Source organism: Oculina patagonica, chromosome 7, assembly GCF_052425735.1.
Source record: "Oculina patagonica isolate OP01 chromosome 7, crgOcupat, whole genome shotgun sequence".
NCBI classification, from domain to species: Eukaryota; Metazoa; Cnidaria; class Anthozoa; order Scleractinia; family Oculinidae; genus Oculina; species Oculina patagonica.
In genome coordinates this window covers 10,476,091-10,499,422 of record NC_135764.1, presented here as the reverse complement: position 1 = coordinate 10,499,422, position 23,332 = coordinate 10,476,091, and the positions used below count along the sequence as shown (strand labels likewise).

The 23,332-nt window shown below is 38.3% G+C and overlaps 2 protein-coding genes across 2 annotated transcripts in view; both read right to left on the bottom strand.

The window, feature by feature from the left end:
• LOC144660700 (uncharacterized) overlaps positions 1–1,955 on the bottom strand; it is a 37,326-nt gene extending 35,371 nt beyond the window's left edge. Inside the window, exon 1 of the mRNA XM_078521413.1 lies at positions 1,790–1,955. Within this exon, the coding sequence (XP_078377539.1) occupies positions 1,790–1,830 (41 nt within the window). The 5' untranslated portion in view covers positions 1,831–1,955. The remainder of the gene's footprint in view (positions 1–1,789) is intronic.
• Positions 1,956–4,135: 2,180 nt separating this feature from the next.
• Positions 4,136–23,036, bottom strand: LOC144660702 (cullin-2-like). Its single transcript, XM_078521418.1, has 26 exons — positions 22,798–23,036; positions 22,084–22,186; positions 21,079–21,173; positions 20,827–20,935; positions 19,614–19,696; positions 19,313–19,371; positions 18,842–18,879; positions 18,135–18,245; positions 17,208–17,370; positions 16,799–16,888; positions 16,491–16,525; positions 16,158–16,265; positions 15,519–15,581; positions 15,266–15,349; positions 15,091–15,135; positions 14,680–14,766; positions 13,829–13,975; positions 13,540–13,617; positions 12,976–13,042; positions 11,284–11,389; positions 10,395–10,485; positions 8,914–9,015; positions 8,143–8,196; positions 7,323–7,385; positions 6,948–6,998; positions 4,136–5,983 (listed from the first exon to the last, which is right to left on the bottom strand). Exons 1-26 carry the CDS (start codon positions 22,914–22,916, stop codon positions 5,903–5,905), a joined length of 2,232 nt encoding a protein of 743 aa, XP_078377544.1. The 5' UTR covers positions 22,917–23,036; the 3' UTR covers positions 4,136–5,902.
• Positions 23,037–23,332: the final 296 nt, after the last annotated feature.

Below are 23,332 nucleotides of genomic sequence, written 5' to 3'. Positions count from 1 at the left end.
TCAGACAAGTACAAAAACGGCAAATCGATTGATCATTGATTTCAAATCATTCGATGAGACTTTGACATAGGAGCATCTGATGAGGTCCACTGAAGGACTGAAACTTGAGTCTTGCTTTAGATAAAACATTTGCCAGAAGAGATCGTTGCGGCATACTAGAGACCTCAAACGCAGTAATCAAACTGCCATAGAATTTATTTGGTGGATGCAAGTAACGCAACAAAACAGATCAACAATAATGGAGGTAAAGGTTTATGTCTTTTATAGCTCCCAGAGCGCAAATCACAACCACTCAGACTAAGGGGAGCTTACAAAAACAACTCAAAAAAACCATTGCTCTCAATGTTTAGAGACGCAGACGCCTTCAAAAGACTCGGATCTTTATAGACCCTCACAACTGTGGTAACGAAACGTTATCCTACAAACTAACCGCCACTTTAGAATACGAGTTGACAGTTAGAAATCCACTGATCTGATACACAATATAGACTACAACATTCCTTTAAAGGCTTTTAGGAATCTTCCAACAAACATGAGCCAATAAACCTAACGAAATATGCCACAGAGCTAGCAAACACAATGGCATAAAGATCATCACTGAAAGCATTAATCAAATCAAATCAAATCAAATATAGAGCGTTAATCAAATCCTCCGTTAACAGACTGAAGCAACCAGCGGGAGTCGTGCTTGGCCTGTCACATTTTACTTAATATTTATTGAAAATAAAAGATTTGGATTTGGATGAAAATGCAGTGTTTTTTCTACGCGACCCCCCCTTTTCAAAAACGAAAATATCGATGACCCTCCCCTTTTGCCACTGTAAAAAATAAGTGACCCCCCCCAAGATTCCTCCGGCCCTCCCCCCTTCTAAAAAATGAATGGTCCCTTAAGGAAATATTTTCGGAGAAAAGAAGTTAGAACTGTGATAAACGTGCAGAGAGATTTGTTGATAACTTCATGTTAAAACTATATATAACTTACATGTTACAAGTACCAAAAAACACTTTTATTTGTCGTTTAACTCAGTTAAATAACTTTAATTCTTGAAAAAGAAACATTAAATAATCGTCGACCGCAACAACTGTTTATATCATTTTGGCCAAAACACAAGAACGTTTCCGCTTCGATAAAAGTCTCGCATTGTTCCTAGTTTTCGAAATTTATATTTCAAATTTACTTATCAAATCCTGTTAAAAGAACGCCTAATTTCGTTGGAAATTTCGGATCTGTATTTAGCCATTTTGGTCGAGAAAACAACTCATTGATCGTTTTCACAAACGTTGGTTAACAAAATACTAATGTAAACACATTTTGTTTAAGTAATTTCTTTAGTGATATGTTAACAACATTATTCTTCTCTTGTCTTTTTGATGAAGCCGCTCCGTCGTCGCAAACTAAACTCCTCTCTATATCAGCTTGACCTTTGTTTTGTTAATATATACTTTCAAAGCCACCGAAATTCTACCTTCAGGCAACCTTCAAAACTACGTACGTTACAGCAATTTGTCTTCAGGAAAAGTGGATAATTAAAAGCGAAACTGCCGGAATGCGGCAACTTGCAGGACGACTGTCGACCCATTATCTGATTAAATGGATTCCACAGACTTAACAAAATGCCTGTTGTTTAAATGTGATTAATGCTGAAGACAACTGTATTATAAACATTAAAACACTTGGATAAAAAGCATATCTAGCCTAACCAAAATATAATGTCGTCTTGTTTTACTTCAAAACATTCAATAATCTCGCAACACCTAAGCTATTGTTTTGAAAGAACAACGTACTAACCTTAATGGTTTATGGTTAGAAATTTTGCGTCTTTTTTCCATGTTGATGCGTCTTTTACCAAAACTCGTCCCTCAGATTCCAAAATAACTTCGTCTGTTTCTTTGTTTTTTGCTGTAGCCCGTTAGTAAGCAAAGCGTTGGCGAGCAGATAGGTTTGACTTTACATCGGTCAAGGTCTTGTAATTATTATGAGTCTTGCTTTAATTAATCCAGCTTTAGTTTTTCGTCTGTTCACGTGGTTCGTGGCCAATAGGAAAGCGCCTTTGAATAGAACCCATTCAATTAATCTTGATTGACATGGAAACCTTTTCAATGCAAACCCGTTTGTTTATGTTTTGGTGAGCTGGCTTCAACGAACAGTTTTGTTCCTTCTCTGTTTTGGTTTTTACCATTTTCTTTTCTTCGACGTTTGGTGGGTAAAACGAAGCCTTAGCTATAGCCTAAAAGCTAACGTAAATTACTGATATGATATGACTAAATGAGCAATAAGTATGAACATACACATCTTTCATCAATTCGGGTCTTGTGTATATGATAGCAGCTCGTTCTTAATTTCTGTAGTGTACTTGTTTTGCTTACTTTCTAAAACTTTATATCTCACATTGAAGCTTTTTTACACAATTTTTGCTGTTATTTTAAATTTACTTTAATTCTTTCGAGTAAAAATTACCAAAAGACATAAAATTGCTGATCAGTTCAGGGAGATGAGTTTGTTTTTTCATTGCTCTGTGGTCGGTTTTAATTTCAGTTTAGGCTTCAGGTCATAAATGTCCCCTAAAAGGCCAAAGGGGTACTCCAAGAATAGAAAATTCATCTATAACAGATGTCTCGTGCAAAATACTTTGCATGCCCAGTAAAAAACGTTGTATCTTTAATTGAAACGAGTTTGAAGTGAAGTCGATCGAGTAAAACCTACATCGCGCTATCATTTTATAGAGTTCATTTATTTTCCTGTCGCTCGGTACAGGAGATGGTGTCAATTTCAGTTTTGATAAGGGACCCATAAGGGGAAAAAAGGGGCTTAAATCTGTAACAGCTGTCTCGCGCAAATTCGTACCAACCTTATGCAAACGGTATTTCAACAACGGCGGCTAATTTTAATTTAACTGTCATTGAAGAATGTTAATATTATTACTCAAAGAGTATTTCGATCAACTTCGTCAGACAGTGTGCTATGGCCGACATTTTTTGGCCACCCATACATCCACTCCAAGCAAACACAACGATTTTGTTACGAAGAGAGACAGATCTAGCAGATAACATACGAAGCAGGGTGGAGTAAACCTAAAATTAACCAGGCCTGAAAGAGCTGTTGGATAACATAGGAAATCTAATCATTCCCTGCATGCACTTCGGCGCATTTACGGTGGTGCCGGTGTCTTTCTCCATTTTTGCAAATTACTCCCGTCGGCAATTTGTAAAACTTGTTTTCGCCTCATTAGACTGAAAGTTAACACATAGGTAGTTTTCTCTCGATCTCTGTGCATTTCTTAATGATTGAAATTAGACAATGTGTCACCGAGAAAATTTTGCAACATTAAAATGTTGTTTATGTAGCAGACTTTGTTACTAGGAAAATTACCTACGCTGAAAATGAGAAAGAAAAAGGAGAAGAAGGAGCAGCAGAAGGATGAGGAGGAGGAGAAGGAGGATGAGGAGGAGGAGGAGGATGAGGAGGAGGATGAGGAGGAGCAGGACGAGGAGGAGCAGAAGAAGGGGGGGGGGGGGGGGGGGGGGGGGGGGGGGGGGAGAAGGAGGAGGAGGAGAAGAAGGAGGAGGAGGAGAAGAAGGAGGTGATGAGAGGAGGAGGGAGGATGAGGAGGATGTGGAGGAGGAGCACGAGGAGGAGCAGAAAAAGAAGGAGGAGGAGGAAGAATGAGAAGACGAAGAAGGATGTGGATGAAGAGGAGGAGAAGGAGGAAGAGGAGGAGGAGGGAGGAGGAGGAGAGGAGGAGGAGGGGGAGGAGGAGGAAGAAGAAGAGGAGGAGGAGGAGGAGGAGGAAGAAGAGGAGGAGCGAGGAAGCCCCAAGGCTCAAAACCTTACCCTTTTATATGCGTATGAAAACCCCAAGGAAATGAGGCCAAGGGAACGGGGAGTAAGAAGATGAAGAAGAAGAGGAGGAAGAGGAGAAGGAGTAGGAGAGGGAGGAGAAAGAGAAGGAAGAGGAGGGAGAAGGAGGGGGAGCAGCAGCAGCAGCAGCGAGGGGAAGGAGGAGGAGGAGGAGGAGGAAGAGGGCGACCAGCGGGAGGAGGAGGGGGGCGGGAGGAGGAAAAAAAGGAGGAGAAGAAAGAGGGGGAGGAGGAGCAGCAGCAGCAGCAGCAGGAGGAGGAGGAGGAGGAACGTTCAGACTATAAAACAGCATTTATTAATATTTCCGAAGATGTGGAATGCAGATGGTTTAAATTGATGTACTATCCTCAATGCGGCGTTAAGCCAAAAATTTTCAACAATTTAATTTATTGGCAATATATTACACCGTGGTAAAATGGACACCGGTTTAGGCCTGTCTAATAATCTGTGGAAAAATATGGGGCAAAAAATTTCTTGGGGTACGACTCGTTCTCATTCTATTTAAGGTATCACGGAAGGAAAATTGGCGTTTTCGTTCCAAGTGAAATTCGTTTGCAAACCATCAATAGTAACCCCAATAAAGTAGACATTTTCTGAAAGATTATTGAATAAAGATTGTAATTTTGGATTTTGTTTTGATCATATAGACCATAATAAGCAACGTCAGTATTTTGTTTGCAATTAGGATGTTGCACATTATTAGGTTTATTTGAGAACACATTTAAGTGAGAGCCTAAACTTTTATGTGGAATTTGGTCTACATATATTGGTCTTAAAACCGGTGTCTCAGATTTTTCTTTTCTTGCTCCATTAATATTTAAGAATTTTTTATCCTAAAGAAGCCCTAAAAACGCCAAATATCCATCACTAGCCACCGACACTGAGGTGAGTAGTTGTTTTAGTATATACTCAAACAGTGAGATAATATAGCCCGAAAGGATGACTTTTGACTTGTTAATTACGTTAACGAGTACAGTTTTCGCGCGCGAGTTGCTCGGAGGTGAATAGCAAAGGATATCTGGAGTTTGAATAGCCAATCAGCGAGCGCCAAAAACGCTATCCACTGTTTGAGTATATTCTAACATTTATTAGTAGAAACTCAGCTGTGTTCTATTGAAAATCCGCGAATCTGATTGGTTCTCCCACTGTTTTCTATTCGCCGATAGAAAACAGTCGCGCGCGCGCGTAGCTCTTAAGCGGTAAATTTTCTTGATTTTTGTATTCAAAGTGCACAATATTGTAGGTTTTGGACTGCAACCTTTTAGAGTTTCTACTAAAACAATTAGACTACTCGCCCTCGTTTTCTATGAGCGATAGTCAACTCGGCTGCGCCTCGTTGACTATTTGCTCATAGAAAACTTGGGCTCGTAGTCTAATTGTTAAATATTGTTGATAAGGAAAGTTCATTAGTGAGGAGCCATAAGTCAACTTAAAAATTCACACAAACCCACGAGTTGACTGGCCATTTGCCAAAAAATTTCAAGACTGAAAATTGAAAGAAGCTATTGAACGTTAACACTTTGTTACATGAAAATGCCGCGCTTGGCAAATGGACAAATATAAAAAATTCGTTCTAAATTAGCAAAAATATAAAGTAAACACTAAACGTCACTCCCTGCGAGCTATTTGCCCGTTAAATCTATCTACGCGGCGACAAAAGTGCGACCTTGTTAAAATAAAGAACTTTCCATCACTAATACACGAGGCAAAGTCTGCGCCTCGAAAATTTAAAAACAATCAATAAATATAAGATCTCTTGTCCAGTTTCCAAAGCCAACTGCAAAGTGATCTGATATCTCGGGCAGTTCAACATCGAGGATCTCCAATCCTGGTGTTGTCCACCGCCATTAATAGAGAATGAAGTCGGACTTGTTTTGATTACAAAATACAGGAGACCTTTCTCCTCAGCCTTTATATATATCCTTGTTTTATGTCCTGTGTGGGTGGGGAGGGTGGGTGGGAGAATATCTCCAATTTATCTCCGAACACATCCCACATTGTTTAAACAAGGCGTTCACTGTATTGTGCGGTTCTGCTATCCCATCATGCCATGTACGTGTACTCGTCCTTACTCCCCTCGCGTCTCTCTATATACTGTTTGTCTATCAGCGCTTCGATGCATTTCTGGAAGAAAGAAACAATGAATTGAGAAAATGATAAATAAAACCTACTTCAGGGCCGGAAAATGAGTAAGAACGCAAGGAAACCGTTCGCCCATTAGTTTTCTATCCCACATTCTTACAAAACATAGTTCTGTAAATGTTGTGAAGGCCGCGAACGTCGCCAGGACAGCTAACGCTACTTCTCTCTTCAGCAAAGACGAATACTGACAATCAAAGGACGCTATTTTCAATTACTGTAATCTTCGTGGCGTCCAAATTTTAAATAAGCGCCGCCCTCAAATAAGCGCCACGCTTGATGCGCGAAAAATTTAATAAGCGCCGCGGCGCTTATTCGAGTAAATACGGTAAGCGTTCAAAAAAAAGACACTTCAACCAGGTCTAGCAGTGTTCTTTTTAAAAAGGCCGAGAAACTGCTTTAAAGAATCAGAAAGGTATGGGTAGGCACACTTTCGAAGAAGACAGCTTTATGGGAGATTTTCTTGTTTACTTAAAAGCTGGTCATGTCCGATTTATACAAGATAGATAGATAGATAGATAGATACTTTATTAACGTGAAATAATCTTAGCTTTACGGCTAGTTTACAGTTATTTCACGAAATTAAAAACTAAAATCTAAATTAATTAAAATATATACAATATAAAAATGCTAGCTACTATAGATAATATAATTAACATGATTAAAAATACAAGCTTAATGCTTATCTTGATGTGCTCTTTCTGGTAGGAGGCCAATTTATTTTTTAGGCCATGATTAATTTCTAAGTCAGCTACAGAAAAGTGCAAAGATTAGTTCCTAAAGCCTGGTTCTCATATGATCGTCCCGATCGTCTCTGTCGCTTCTGTCGCTTCAAAAAGTTTGCTTGCTCCAATCACCTCAGACTTTGCAAACGACAGAAGCGACAGAGACGATCGGGGCGATCATATGAGAACCAGCCTTAAGGCTTATGCTTCAGAATGTGCGTTACCTTGATCATGGCTACACTGGGCGTGAATCTAGCACTCGATTGGCTTATGACCTAACAAAGAGAAATTACAGAAGTTAGTGTAACTTGCACGAGACTACAATCATGGACACTTACAGTTTAACCTCAGCTAGTGGACAATTCCTGTCGGCAGATACTTCATCATGGCCCCAGCGACATCTGAACACTTCATTTTTACTCTCCCATAAACGGACACCTATCCTAAGCGAACACTTTTTCAGGTCTCAATTGTGTCCACTTGAAAAGAGTTCGACTATATTCGCCCGTCTGTCTGTCCGTCTGTCCGTTCGTTCGTCTGTTCTTTGCTTACTTTCTTTGTTCATTTATTGACTTACATATTAATATTTATATTTTTACCTCTTGCATGAGTGAATTGTGCTTCAAAACTTTCCTGGATTTCATTATTCTCACTATGGCAGCCTAAACGTTATAAAACAAGAACAAGCAATTAATAGTAATAAATAAAGAATCAGAAACGTTACCTAGCACCTTTAAATAAAGAACATAAATCCGTATAGAATCTCCAATGAAGAAAAGCAAACGCATCAATTTCTTCCTTAACAAGTGAACAGACAGAGCGGGTAGCAGCTTTCGCAAGGTTTCACATGAATGGCTAGCTCCCCTTCGAGAGAAAAATAGAACAAACAACAGGTACAATGCCTGCTACACTAGAGGACCAGTAGAATAACAAGCTTACAAGAGCTACTACACAGACCCAGGGGGGGGGGGGGGGTACTCCGGCTTGTTAATGACGGGGATGATCGAAGGATTTTTTTGGGTTTGAAATTTTTGATTCCGGGTTTTTTTTTGGGTTGGAATATTTAGCAAGTATTTTTTGGGGTGACTTGATTTAGATAGGGGATTTTTTTTGGGTATTAAAAACGAACTAAAGTGCCTTGGCGCGGCCTTGGCGTTTTTATGGTATGATGAATAAACAAAACGAGCGTTCTTTGTGTTATGTTATTGCCGCTCCTGGCAATTTAGGGGTAATTTGACAAGGGATTTTTTGGGGGGTTATTTTTGGTCCAGGGATTTTTTTGGGTAATGTCGGAAGACTTAGGGATTTTTTTGGGTCCTGAGTTTTGCCTCCATTCGATCATCTCCGTCATTTACAAGCCGGAGTACCCCCCTGGGTACACAGAGTGAGAAAACAAAATGTATGAAGTCAATCTGTTACCTGAAGGTACATTTTTCTGTCATCATCCACCGATGAAAGCGTTTGCTCCGTTTCCTGTTTAAAAAATAATGAGAACAATGAAACACTCTTGGTTCTCACAGGGCTCGAGACTGCCAAAGGCTAGTAAAAATGCAGTTTTGGCTAGTAGGTATTGTCCTTTCACTAGCCAAAATGGCTAGTGAAGAAATCAGGCATTAGTGGCAAGAAACCGCTATAACTAACAAGTAAACTGTTGACATTATAGAATGCGAAGCTTTAAACAAAACTCTAGTTGACAAAAACGCATGTACATGTAAAATTTTTATAGTGAAGAACAAAGCCCAATTTTTTAAGGAAAAAACCTGAAGATTAAAGGAACATTTTACCGTTAAAGGTTTAAACATCGGACATTGTTTTCACCATCCCCCCCCCCCCCCCTTAAAAGAAGAACTATGCTTAAAAATTGTGGCTAGTAGAAAACAAGTTTTGGCTAGTGAAATCAAAGCTGTCACTAGCCACTTGGCTAGTTAGTAAAAAAGTTAGTTTCGAGCCCTGGTTCAAATAATGGTCTACAAGGCGTTTCTCGAGAGATCAACATCGATTTTCTCCTTTGTATAACAATAACCTGTCAAGAAGACAAATGAGGAGAAATCAGGAGCTCATCCACTAGATCAGTGATATTGATATTTTGTACCACCAAACTCTTAGCATGCACAGTTGCTTCCCCCTGGATAAGTTTTTTATTCAAACAAAGATTTTGCATTCGTTTCATTTTGTTATTATTATATTTACCTGGGGAGTTTCTCTCTGTACTGCTGCGGTGATTTTTAGCTTGGTCCGTTTGCTGGAAAAATCCAGGTTTAAAGAATATGTACATCGCTCGGGATCAGTTTCCTAGGAGAAACAAAAAAGAATAAGCGCAAAGGCGTATGTAACACGGCAACATTGTGCGAATTAGAAACGCATTGCTCAAAGAGCACTCTTACTGGTAAACGGGGAAGAGTATTTGATGTTACAGTGGGCGAAAAAGTATACTAACTTCTCTCTTCGCGCGCTAGAGCGGTTTTCACTTGAGTGTCGAAAGAAATTTGCGTTTGCTTTGGTTTTGCATTACTACGCTTAGTGATTGGTTTAAAAATCTCGCGCCACTTTCTTAGCCAATCAGAAGTAAAACCAAAACCAATCGTGACTCGCTCACGCACGTTATCCCGCGCTTCGTGCCTGCGACATGTATTTGCTTCCAGTTTTGATTGGCTGACTGGATTGTCTGTGTCCTTTGTGATTGGCCAGAGTAATTACTTTGGTTTTGGTTTTACGACACTCAATTGAAAACTGCTCTAAAAACAAAAACACCAATGACACCAAAACCTTATTTACTACGACTAGTAAATGCTGGAATCACCTCCCCCTTAGGTTACGCACCTCTTCATCTGTAAATATCCTTAGGAATGCTTTGTATAAATATTTTAAATTAAGTCAGCTCAAGAATAATATTTTTACTCCTTTTTTAGATAATAACTTTTAGATTGTGTTATTTAGTAATAATTACCTTTGGATCAATATTGTAGATTAGTTTTTAAATTTTTAGCTTACATTTCGATTTTAAATTAGGTTTTAACTAAATTTTAATTAGATTATTGTTTATAGTAGATTCTTAATTTTTTAGTACATTAGAGAGGGCCACAAATTTATTAGTTGTAAAACTATTACGTGTAACCCTCTATAAATAAAGTTTGATTGATTGATTGATTGATTGACTTATTCAATTGTGTAACAAAGACCTGCAGCGTAACAAAACAGAGGCAACGGATTCTTATGGAGGATCTAATCAGCTATGAAATTTATAAATCAACGAAAAATAGCAAGGCTGATTTAACAGTAAAGGAATATAATTTCAATGCCAATATTTCGAAAGGCACGGCCTTTCTTCTTCAGAGCCTTTGCTGACTTTCATTACTACCTCGTTCCCCGGCACAGAGATGATATGGTTGCCCAGTTTATGTATGAACGGCCGACTATTCATTGGAGTTTCCTTTTAGTTTCCGAACTGATTGGCTCGTTCGATTTCTCGGGACTTGTAACGAAGAAAAATTTTCGGTGGAAATATCGTCTCCGGAAAATTTATTGAGCCAGCGATTTAAGTCACTGATTGCTTAGCAACATGACGTATACATGCATATATTCCCATGGTAACAACCCGGAACATCTTTCGGAGTATCCATGCTATATGACGATTAAACAACCATTTCCTGGTAGTCAAGAGTTATCCTTACCTCAGATGCTGTTATGAGCCGTACGTCTGTCAGCGATTGTATCGTTCTAACTAATTCTTTCTCAACCAGCTGAGTCTGTTCGTGGATTTCACTGAAAAGGAAGAAAGAAGACTCGCGGTGTTTAATGGCGGATTGTAGACTGGGAACTGGGAATTAACGCTCAAATCTTGTTTTAATTTAATTTTTATTTATTTATTTTTTTATTTTTTATTTTATTTTTTATTGCAAAACACACACAGAACGTTCTTACAAGGTGACATGTTCACTACTAATTACTTACTACACAAGGCTTCACTAATTACATGTACTTACTATACAAGGCCTTACTTATTACTTACTATGCAAAGCTTACTTTATTTACAGTACAATACACTACTTACACTACTTACATGACAATTAAATTGTATTTCTTAAAATTTAATATTTATACTTATAACAGCGCAATACAATTTATCTCTTTAAATACATTTAGGAAAAAAAACTATCAACTGCTTTTGACTTATTAAAGATAAATTAGAATGAAAAAATCAATCTCATCCCCAGAGCTGCTTGACTCCTCTTAGCCGGCGGAGCCTAGGCACGAGAAACAAGTGGCTTTGGGGACACATTATTTGATGGCTGGATTTTAACAATAGGAACAGCCAATGAATGAACCGTTAATTTGATTGGCTAGACTTAAAACTTTCGGTTGTTAAAATCTAGCCAATCAAATGATGTGTCCCGAGCGTCACCTGTTTCTCCTACACAGGCTCCGCGCTTTCTCTTTTTCTGACGGGAATTAGGAACGAGTACCCCCGGCAAACCATGGGGGCAATTTGCTTCAGTGCAATGATGCTAGAAGTCAGAACTGCGCTGAGTCATCTGAAGTGATTTTGATGTGATTACTTACCTAAAATGTAAGCTTGTTTTCTCGTTAAACAACAGTAAGACCGCCATCTGGTACGTTGTGACAGTGACAATATACGGCCGCTTGAGGTAGCTAACTTTCACTTCACCTACAAGAAACAATTCAGATCAATAAGAATTCCACGTACTCTCCAACTAATTCCCTGAAGTAGTGATCTACGAAAAATTCGTCTTCAGATAACAATAAAGACAGAAAGACAGAAGTGACACCCAGAATACAGAAAACCACAAACTAAGGATACTGTCCTACTCGCTGATATTCAAATACCGTAAAAACTCGTGTATAAGCCGCACTTTTTTGCCAAAATTTTGGGCTCAAAATCGTGGGTGCGGCTTATCTACGAGACCATTGCATGCAATTTTACAGGGCATCTGACAGGATGCGGTGGTGCGGCCGTGCGGGTCCACATAAATCTGCATCCTCCGCATCTTCCGCATCCTCCGCATCTTCTGCGCATTTTTGCGCATAAAACTGAAAAATTGCTCCATATAAGCGACAAAGCAGCTCTTTACTATCCTCACAAACAAAAATAACAAGGAGACTGATCATTTTGAAAAAGTTTTTCCTCTCAAAACAGCGACGAAAACCACGCTTTTCGACCGTGAATTATTTTAAACTCCCAGGCGCTCCACGTGTCTTTTGGCGATGGGTCTGGATACTAGTGCCTGGTTACTAAGCTACGAACGCTTTCACGAACACAGCGCAAAATCAGGTGCAAAATTTGATGTAAAAACTGTGATAAACGAAGAAATACCTGTCAACGAATGGCAGAAAAAGATCAAAAATGTTAAAGTTGGCAGAAATGATGTTAATTCTATAAAGTTCTAAAATTCTGGGTAAGACTTAAGTGTTTTCCGTTTATGTGTTTATAGTACATCCTGCACATCGATCGGAAAGGCTCAAGGAATCAAATTTAGCTTTATTGATTGTTGAAATTTCCTCATGATCCAGCATTTTTTTCACCATCAACTGGGCATTTTTCCGCCAGGTTTAATTTTTTTTCTCAAAATTATGCTTGAAATTTGGGGGTGCGGCTTATCTACGAGTGCGGCTTATACACGAGTTTTTACGGTAATTAACAATTATCCTGCGAAATCGCACGGAATATCGCCTGATACTTAGCCTTAGTCTAAAATCAGACGATATTCCGCAAGATTGAGCAGGATAATAGTCCATTTTACAGTTGCCTGCCAAGTAACCTGGCCTTTGAATGGTAGCGAGGCTTGAGGTGACCTTGCATTGATACAAACCTCCCTGCTTTATCATGTAAATGCAAACTAGTTAGCATCAGAACAACATGATTTACACAACAAAAGCAGTGAGGTCTGTATCAAAACAAGCTCACCTCCAGCCTCACCTTCATTCAAAGGCCAGGTCACTGAGAAGACAACTGTAAAATGGTCTATTGTTTTACTATTCAACAAATTGTCAACGAAACACATTTTGCACATAGAAAAACTGTAACTATGCAGCGCTTTACAAGATTTCGGACCAATCTTCGCAACCTACGGATATCGCAGGATATCTGTTATGTACAAAAGACATATATCGTTAACATTTTGACCATATATGGGCAGCGCACGCATGTGTTACATAATAACAACAATTATGCACGGGAATCAGTGTTTGAGCCTGGGTTAAAAGAGCATAAAAATGCTAGATTTGTCCACTTACCGGTAGACAAGTGTTGAAGCCATGTTAATTTCCGGCCATTAAATCTGCCATTGTAGAATTGTTCAAACTGAAAAAGAAGAATAAGGATAACGCATTTAGCCTGCGAAATCGTATTTTTACCTACAGTACTTCTCATGAGAGGTGGGGTGGGGGCATGATAAAGGGGCGGGGACGTTCTTTGTCTCCTTGAGGGGTGTAAATCGAGGGTTTTGGTGTCAGCTAGGCTGTTCAGGACGGACAACTGGGTATTTACCCATCAAGTAATCTTTTAGGCTTGTAAGCCATCTCATACTGGGCAGACGGCTTAGATAGATTAGACATGAAATCTTTAATAGTTCTTCATATACAACGTCTTATTTGCCACATAAAGTGTGAGCCACACCCAGACTAGTCTCTTTTAGGGGTTTAATTCAATTTTTCCAAGAGCATCCCCTCCCCCCTCCCCTTTAACATTGGAGTCCCCCTGGGCTTTCTCTCCTTTACGCTGCTTCTCTTCAGCGAAATCAGGGAGTTACTCACAGCTTAACACAAATAAGTGATGAAAAATTATTTACAATTATTTACCATTTGAACTGATTTTACTAGTTCCTGGGGGATGGACAATGGTGAAACTGAAGTCTGTCCAAGAGGCCACGCCCCAGACTGGAAAGGAAAGAAAACAACTACTGTATCAAACATTAAAATGCACAATGTAATTATCACTAACAAAGCATAAGGCAAATACAGAACGAAACAGTTTCTGCTATATGGTTGAACCTCCACAGGCAGCTAACTCCCTATCTAATGGCCAACTGTCTACAATGGAGCAGGATATTTTGCCCTGATTGTGCGCTTATCCATACAATCAACTCACCTGTAAAACGAAGAGGGTAAAACCAACACCAAGAGACACATTGGCATTTGAAAGGAAATCATTGAAACTAGAGTTCAGATCAGAACTGATGCTAATATCAGTGAACATGCGGTGAAGTTTGTTGGTGTACTCAAAGCCACAGGCTTGCTGCAAAAAAAATCAAATGAGTCATGTAATTAGTTATAATTTATTATAAGTAGAGTCTGCTTTTAACCCTTAAATTCTTTTATTTTTGCTTCCCATTTCTCTCCTCAGTGGGCCGCAATTCTTTTGGTCAGCAGCAAGAATAATAACATCTGGCCAGTTCTAATTCAATAGTCATGATTTTCCTGGACTTTCACTCAAATTATTCTGATTGGCCGACAATCAAAAAAACTGCTACACCTGTAAGTTCTCTGGGTACACTAAAAAAACACAGAACCCTCCAGAAGTCATAAGTGTTGGTGCTGACAATAAGTATTGTGGCCTCTAAGGACAAGATAGACTTGCCACAAGTTGACTCTTATGAGCAACGAAGCTGTGCTAATGAGCAACGAAACACTATAAACAGACTTTGAGAAAGTGTGATGTGAATGTTCACAACAGTGTTAAAGAACATTACATCTACCAAAAACAGTAATTTTGAAAAATGTGCAATATTGAGTTTTTTAAAGGTTACAGTGGCATGGTGAAGCATGGAAAGCTGGTCTATTGGAAGTCCCTCCTCTTCAACACTTTTAATATGGTTTTATTTGGGGGTAATACACTGCGAGGTAGTGGACTTCTACACCAAGTCCAGGGTATTGAGTGCTCATTTCCTTCAATCTGCAGCAAAAAGTATTTGATGCAAGAATGAGCTAGCATTTGTTTACCTTTAAGCGGCTAATCATTCCTTCTTCAGCATCCATTGACACTGACAGGGTGTGAATAAGTCTCTTTGCTAACATCTTTGAGTAGAACTACAAAGCAAGAGTTTAAGGTATTTTTCAACTTCCATCAAAACATGCAAGTATACGAACATATACCAGATACCCAAAAAAAAAAAAAAAAAACAAAAAAAAATCTATTATTATTATATATATTATACATACCATTAAACCTCCATTAACCCCTGCCCCGTTTTTAAACTACCCTCTCTAATAATCCGCCTGTCAAGGGGTTTATTTTTTAACAAGCACCCCTTTTTATTGCCCTCCCCCCCCCCCCCTCTAACCCCCCCCTCTCTACTACCTACATATAAAAAAAATTATTCCCCAAAGAGTTTAACAAAGATTTTAACATACCTTTTGAAAAATATCCTTGTCATCAATATATTTAAAAATAATTATCTGAAAGGAAAAATACCATTAGTTTATTTCTAACAATTACGTCATGTAAATGCATGTCAAAAACCAATTGCAAATAGAAGTGAATTGAGTTGAGTTTAGGTAAACAAACATATCCACAACATTGACTTACAATATCACTAAGTTTTTCATCTAATTCTACATCACTGAGGTTTTTCGTACTCTTCTTTAGGATGGAATCACAGTATTTGGCAAGCTAATGGAAGAAAAAATTAAAATAAGGTAAGAATGGCATATACAAAGTAATGCAAATCTGAATTCAATTCAGTCAAGTGGTTTAAGCAAAAGCCAGTTAAAGCTCGTAAAACAAGATTTTAAGCTCAAGTAGCCACCCTGCTTTTCTTGAATGCCAGTCAAATCCTTACCCATTCTGGAGATTTTGAGGAGCGCTTAGGGTCATGCCTATAATTCACTATAGTTGCACAGGCCTGAAAAGGAAAGCAGAAAAAGAAATGAAACAATTTTGATGAAGAAAGGAAAACACTACATTCAATCTTTTGAGTCCTGCAATAAATCAATGCATCATTAAAACAACACAATGTGATGACAACCACAGTGCAAGCATGGCCACCTAGATTTTGATCAATTCCAGTTAATTTGGCATCTTGCACCAGTGCCCCTCTCTAACAAGTACGGCAACTTCCCTCTTGTCACTTCACATTCTCAGGACCTCTACATAAGCAACCTTTAAGTCTTTCTTGACCCATATGACTGACATGAACATATCATCTCAATCTTCTGGTGTTAAGAAAGAAAGACACTGGAGTCTGCCTGCTTCAAATAAAAAGTGCAAGCTAAGAAAAATGTCTTTCCTTGACAAGTTACTAATACATGATTTTCCTTTTTATGTTTTCTTCTTTTAAGTTATAATAGTTATTAAATATGACACAACTTCTGCTTTTAACTGTTACATGTAACATCTTAGATCCGACTCACACATGCATGACAATCTTTATATTTCAGTGTTACGGCATCTCATAAGTTATGCAGTAATGGATTATCACCTTGTCTAATGCCGATATAAAAGCTGGATCATCCCTAAATGTATCCTTGATAAGAGTTGAGAATTTTCTGTGGATATCCAGTAATTCATCTACATATTGCTGTGGACCCTGAAATTAGATGCAAACCAAAATTGTCGTGAGAAGAAAAAATGCACACCACAGTGTATGTACATTGTACATGTATGTAGTCTGATATGATCTTGCTATTTTTGTCAGACTTGGGTTTCAGTCGTATCCTTTATTCTCTTTCTCGCTTTTCTCAGGAGTAAAAAAAACCAGTCAAGAAGATGAAAACATATTTTCTTTTATTTATTTAACATCTAGCTTACTTACATTTTCCACTTTGACTGATTTAATTGCTTGCAGACCTAAGGGTATCAAATTGAAGGAAAATGTTAATAAGGTTGAACATCACATGTACCTGGAATTGTCTTTTAAAAGTTACGTGAAAATGTTAAGCCCAGCCAAACCATCACACTAGGTTAAGCCCTCTTTTGATGTGCAAGAAAGTTTCCTCATTACAGTAATTAAGTTGCCATTGATAAAAAATTATTTCAATACCACAACTAAGAAAATTTAAGGATTTTGTGCAAGCCTTTTATTATTCTACACATACAACAACAGACACAAATTACAGTCACCTGTTTTTGTAATGTGTTCCTCTAGTTCTGCAACCATGGCTTGAAGTCCACGGGGAATGTTCCTCAAAAGTTTGTATAGCTTTGCAAGATCTGAACAAAGAGCAAATAATTCAACATTGCATCATAAGCATCCAGGGATTCATAATTACCTGGTAGTTCAAGAAATCATGGTTAAAACTGCTGCAGTGTTTCACTTTGGGAAGGAACAGACTTTTGGCTCGATATATTGGGAGATTCGAGAAATTGGGGGCTCAAGAAATTGGGATTCTACAGAACTATATTTATAACAATTTCTGGGAAAGTGTTACTTCATAATGTGGCAGTTGTGTGATCAATGGACATGTTTTTAAATTACCCATTCAAGAAAAATGTTATCAAATGTAATCAAAATCCTATTGACCGTATGTACCTGGTCTGTTTTCCTCTTTGACCATCTGTCGACATTCTACTTGTAAGTAAGGGATGTAATCTTCCACCATGCGTGCTTCACACTCTCTGATCACTCGACTGTAAGAGACAGGATGAAAGAATTTCCTGGTCCTTAAATCTTCATCCTGAATGCGGACATCAACCTATGAGCCAAAAAAGGGTTGTTACATGTACATGACTTTTTTTGTATACCTTGCAAGGTACATGACTGTAAATGTATGTATTGGATTGGATTCATGACCACATACATGTACATGTACCATAAATGATACTAATAAACACCTGGGGCATCTTTTAAATTTTCGGGGTCCTAGGGGAGGTGATAAATAGATATGAGGCGTTTATTTCACTTTCTTCAACAAAACAAATATAGGATGCGTAGTTTGCTAGCGGAGTAACATACAAAACAGAGTTGGTGAGTAGCAGACTAATCTAATTTGCGCTAATGCAAAGCCTAGAGATGTCGTTCATACATGCAGTTCTTTATCGATGTTTTCATCGTCATCCAGGTCAACCATGCTGGCGTTGTTGGGCTCCTCGATGTCCGAGTCAAGCAACAAACTAACTATATTGCATGATTTTACTCTATGGAATGTTACCTTGGGTTTTTAGGTGATTCTTACGTATTCTTGGAGGGGGCGTCTATTTGACACAGGGCGTTTATAAGAGGGGGGCGTCTAAAACAAATCTAACACTTCAGGAGAGGCGTTTATTTAAGAGTGGGCATTTATTAGATCATTTACGGTATGTGAAACATCTTAAAACTTTATCACTCCTAAAGAGAAATGATGGCTGCGCGATAACAAATTTGTAACTGTGTGCTAAGCCAAACAGAATGATGTTGAATATTTATACATGAATGCAACACTCTCTTCAATGCCTACTTAAAACTTGCAAATGGTTGTACCTTAGTAATAAATGCATGACACGTGTTATCAGCATGAAGCTCTGCTGCCTCTCGTCTGTAATATGCTTTGGTTTCTTTCAAAAGGGGCTTCTCAAGCACTTCCTCATAAAGCTGGACAAAAAATTAAAATAATAAATAATGGAATCGGCTGCTTTTAATTTGACAGGCTGATCTTATTAATGTAAAAAAACTTTTAGATTCACATCATTCTGTAATATTGATTGGAGAAATTTATTGAAGCATGGTATGACCACACACTTGGATAAAGTTCTTGTGTATTTTAGTCGAGATGATTCCCTTTCTCACCCATCCTCACTCATTTCTTTCCACTGATACCTTGGGTGCCTGTGATAGGTGCAAGGTTCTCTGTGGGGGCTCACAGCAGAGTTGCTACAATTTGCCGTCAATGGAGGTGCATATACGTCATCTATTACCCAGGCACCCAACCCCCATAAGAGCAGTCGCCAACTAGATAAACAAACCATTGGGGACTCAGATTTTTCTTTGCCCATGCTTGTGACATGCTGAGCATTACATCTTTTTCAATTTAGGAAAACATACACTCAGGTACAATCCCATGGATAGCGTTGGATTTTGTTTTCGAATGATCTACTTCTATTACATGACTTTTACCCTTCCTTTACTTCAACTTTTCACATCACTTAAACTAAACTGGAAACTGCAAGGGAAAATTCCAGTGAACTTACATGAAGTGCTCCCTTTGATTGGTACTGCTGTACTTCAACTAAATGGAAAAGCAGTGTAAAGAAACTACTTCAATTTTTTCAGTACAACATGAAAATATTTCACTTTTTCACAATTACCACCCACTATTTTTGAGTAATTTACAAACATACTTTTTGCACATTTTCATCGTTTTTCAAAATTTCCCAGTCAATCAAAGAATAAAGAATTGCACAAGCAAATTATTAGCATGTGACTGTTTAGTTTAATTTTCCATTGGATACCAAACTACAGTGTGGCATTAATGCTTGATTTTTGATACTCCTCAGTATTTTAGTCTCAAGAATGGCAAGAGACTGTCATCTTACAGTAATTTATTTTGCCCTGTACAGTAAGACTAGGATTCATAAAAAATAATACAAATACATACTACAAACACCAACAAACATTGTAGCCATATGTATGCCTGTAAAATATGTACGAAGTGACCTTACCAAAGGAGAGAACAGTGTCATGAATAATGTTTTGGTGGGTGTCCTCTCCGTCACGATCCCTAGGGGGACAACACAAAGTCAGCACCGTTGATTACAAGTATGTCACTTGAACCAAGCATAGACAAATTGACTTCAGACCATGTCTTAAGATAATATAATGAGTAGTTACCGGTATATATAGTAAGTAACTTATGTGGCTGTGTATGACGACTAAAGACCCACTAAAAGGAGGTGTCAATTTATGATAGGTGTAACTTGCAAAATTCATATTTTTTTGTAGTTGTAAAAAACTTAAATTTACTTTGTCACTTCTTTTAGCACATGCTCCACCAAGGTCCCTTTTAAAGGTTCTATCATTTTTCTTTTCCAGATGTCCAGGGCAAGCTGCATAAAGAAAACATTACAGTATGTTTACATATATTAGTCAATACTTGCAATACCACATTAAAAATGTTAATTCTCTTTACCAACTGTCTTACATTTCTTTCAATGTTAGTTTGGAGAATTTGGTTCTACGTCAAGACAGTATTGCCTACTGTCTAGTTGATGATTAGCTTTATTCCACATATCTACTTACAATATGGTTTTTCATTGATATTGATTGAGGAAACTAGTTAAGATAAGTTAAGGTAGGGTAAGGTACATTAAAACAACCTGCAAAGAAGTTGAAAATAAGTGGAGAAGTGGTCGCAAGTCAAAAATACTCGGAAAATTTTTTTTCCAAGTTCCCCAACGGGAGTTGAACCCATGACCTTCCAGAATACCGGTTGGAACGCTCTAACCACTGAGCTATGGGGGACTCATGGTGAGCGAGGTCATATACTGGGTTCTTATGTGACACATGTCCTGCTAACTGCAAGGCTCAAATATGTCCAAATGATAAATGTGAATATAATTATAATAAGTGGTGACTTGGATTAAAGTGAAAATAAGTGGAGAAGTGGTCGCAAGTCAAATACTCGGAAAACTGCAACTCGGAAAATCTTTTTTCCGAGTATTTGACTTGCAACCACTTCTCCACTTATTTTCACTTTAATCCAAGTCACCACTTATCATATATTGCAAAGAAGTTGATGTCTGCTAGCCTGGGGCTTGTGGATTTTGCAGTCGGGCTAGTGGAATTAATCCTTCAAGTCAACCGCCATTTAAGCATTATGCTTATGACAATTTTTTGGGGGCTAGTAAAATGCCTTTTGGGCCAAGTACATTCTGGCATCTAAGAAAATCCAGTAGCCCAATTTCGATATTTTAATTCAGCCTAAAACAATAGACATAACTACGAGGCTCCGGGGAATAAACCCCACAAACTCTATAGTTTGGTCCCCGGAGCCTCGTCCTGAGGTCTATTGTTTTAGGCTGAATTTTAATATATCAAAATTGAGCTATTTCTTTGCATCATGGTAAACATGCACTCAAGCAACACTGACAGACATCTCAATCTGGAGCCCAACTTGCTAACCATTATGCCACTGCATCTCAACAAGAAGAGCTTAGATATTGATTTTAAAACTTACTGCTCCAATGTCCATGACTTCCTCCATGACATCAGGACAGAATGATGTAGTGTATGGAGAAATTTCTCCATAGTCTTGCTTCTGTTTCTTCAGATGTGAATTTAGATAACTGTGAAGACAAAGGACAATATATAATTTCTAGAATGTGTCTATAAATTATATTAAGGGATTATAGTTTAGGCAGTACAAAAATTTAAACAGCTGTGTTCCTTAAAATAAACTTATAACAATTTTGCGCAGATTATCACTCACCCAAATAATAGGTTCATATAAAAGGAACCTTTGCTGAACTGCGACCAGTGATTGTGATACAATCGCAGTGTGTCGACATCAGGACCGCTGACAGCCTAAAAGAAAGAGAAAGATGTCACAGGGATATAGCTAGGCAAAAACTAAGCAGGTACATTAACTAGCCCAACCTCTTCTGTGGCCGGTGCACCTTTAAAATAATTTATCCTCTTTTTGTGAAAATTTCAAGTGAGTGACCTGATGACGAGTGAGAGTGGCCTTATGGCCTGATGGTCAATGTACACCTGTCTTTGGGCAAACACAGTTTTTTTCCTGTGTCAAGATAATCACTGTTTTGCAGACCTGGCAGAGGGGGAGAAAGGGTAACACCTTACAGCATACATGTACATGTATATGCTATATGTGCCACAGAATAGCACCTTTTTTTGGGCCAAACTGAGGCCCGAAGGGCTGAGAAAAATTATTTTGGAAAGCAGGCCCCCCTCTTATTCCAGGGTCTGGATTATTGAGCCACCTACTTCCCTGATGTCTGGATCCACCACTGATAATTTTACCTTTCCCAGACTTCTCAAACTGAATGCCAAAACTCTGCAAAGGTTCATTCAGGGCTGCAAATATTTTTTTTTTCACATGAAAGGACATATGTCCTACTAAGACACCATCTTGGTCGGACAAAACAAAATTGTGGTCAGACAGATTTTTTTGTAATGGTGCCGTAAAATAATTTACGATCAAAATATTGTCTGGACATCATGTCCGACCACACTTGGGATTCCGTCGGACATGAGCAAATTTTGGTCGGCCAATGTCCGATGACTGACTGTTATTTACAGCCCTGTTTATTTATAAGAGCATAACTCTTAATTATGAGATTAAGTGAGTAAGTAAGTTAAACTCTAACCATACTTTTTTATAGCTATTTTGTACTGAAATAAAACTAGTTGTAACAGTACAAGTTGAATTACATAACACACTTAGCCATTTTTATTGAAATAATCTTTAACAAACCTCATACAACTTTTGGCTATGACTCTCCAAGAAATTCTTCACTTCAGCATACAGCTTTTCACCTAAAGGCTCTGGAAACGCTACACACAGGGCATAAACATCGCTAGCACGAGTCAAGAAACTGAAATTCAAAAGGAGCTGACCATGCAATTTATAATTTATTGTGCAACTTTTAATACCATACAGCTTACTTTCAATTTTAGAATGAAACTTTCTGTTATCTTTTTTCACTGAAAAGAAAAATCTTGAAATTAATTCAAACCCTTTAAACAAGGACTGTATCAACTTCATTACCATACAAAATCACGACCATATAATTAGGAACTTCTGCTTTCTTCAATATAATATACAAAACTTTTCATCAGAAGTAAAACTAAATTTAATCACCAGTGACAAATTATGGGACGTTTATCCGTCAACACGCAAGCCATAAAAAGAATTATGGCAGCCAAACTATTAATATGCCACTGATAGACGAATTTTTAAACATTTCCGCAAAATCCAGTTAGCATGCTGTACGTGCATTTTTATGGTAGTAATTTTGTCAATTGATGTATCAATTCGGTGAACAATGGCTGGTAAGTTGCATTGCAAACATTGATGGTAGTAAAATAGGTGGCCACTGCAGTTAGCAAAGATCTGCTTTAACAATTCTTCGACCTACAATTACCGTGCAACTTATATAAACTTCTGTGCGAAGGTAGCAAAGGATACGAAAACCTGTCATTCCAAACTGCTCGTGGAATCTTCTTCAAAGTGACTACAGATTCTACTGTTTCCCGGATCTTAGCCCATGTTTCATCAAAATTCACAGCCCGAGGTCTCAGTGACATCTTTCATCGTCGAATAACGTATTGGTTCCCAAAAATCTAGCTAAGCGACGAACAGGTCTATCAAAGTCTGCCCAAAAATCTCTCAGACTTTTTTCCGCACAAGGACGATTTTGCGATGACTTGATTGCCCCCTTAGTAACCACGCCTTCAAGCCATGTTTGATTCCGCTCCCTCCAGGGTATGATGGGATACCAAACATGGCGGCGTTTTCAAATCGAGACGATCTATGACGTCATTGACTTTGCTGGTATGTCACGTGATTTGTTTGACCAAGCAAGAAGCTCTCATAGCTTAGAACAAGCCCTGGAAGCTTGACCGCCAACTGAACATGACAGAAGTATAGCTGGTTTGGCATGAAAGGCACTGCACAGCACAGTGAAACCTTTGGGAAGGCCGTGGCCCAAGGGAGGGAGCAA

Excerpts from the sequence above, each read along its gene's own strand:
- LOC144660702 (XM_078521418.1), bottom strand. The coding sequence starts at position 22,916 with ATGTCACTGAGACCTCGGGCTGTGAATTTTGATGAAACATGGGCTAAG. Across the intron at positions 16,889-17,207 it reads CAAAGAGGAAAACAGACCAG|ATCTTGCAAAGCTATACAAA; the intron begins GTACATACGGTC and ends CTCTTTGTTCAG. Across the intron at positions 7,386-8,142 it reads ACAGAAAAATGTACCTTCAG|GCTGCCATAGTGAGAATAAT; the intron begins GTAACAGATTGA and ends TATAACGTTTAG.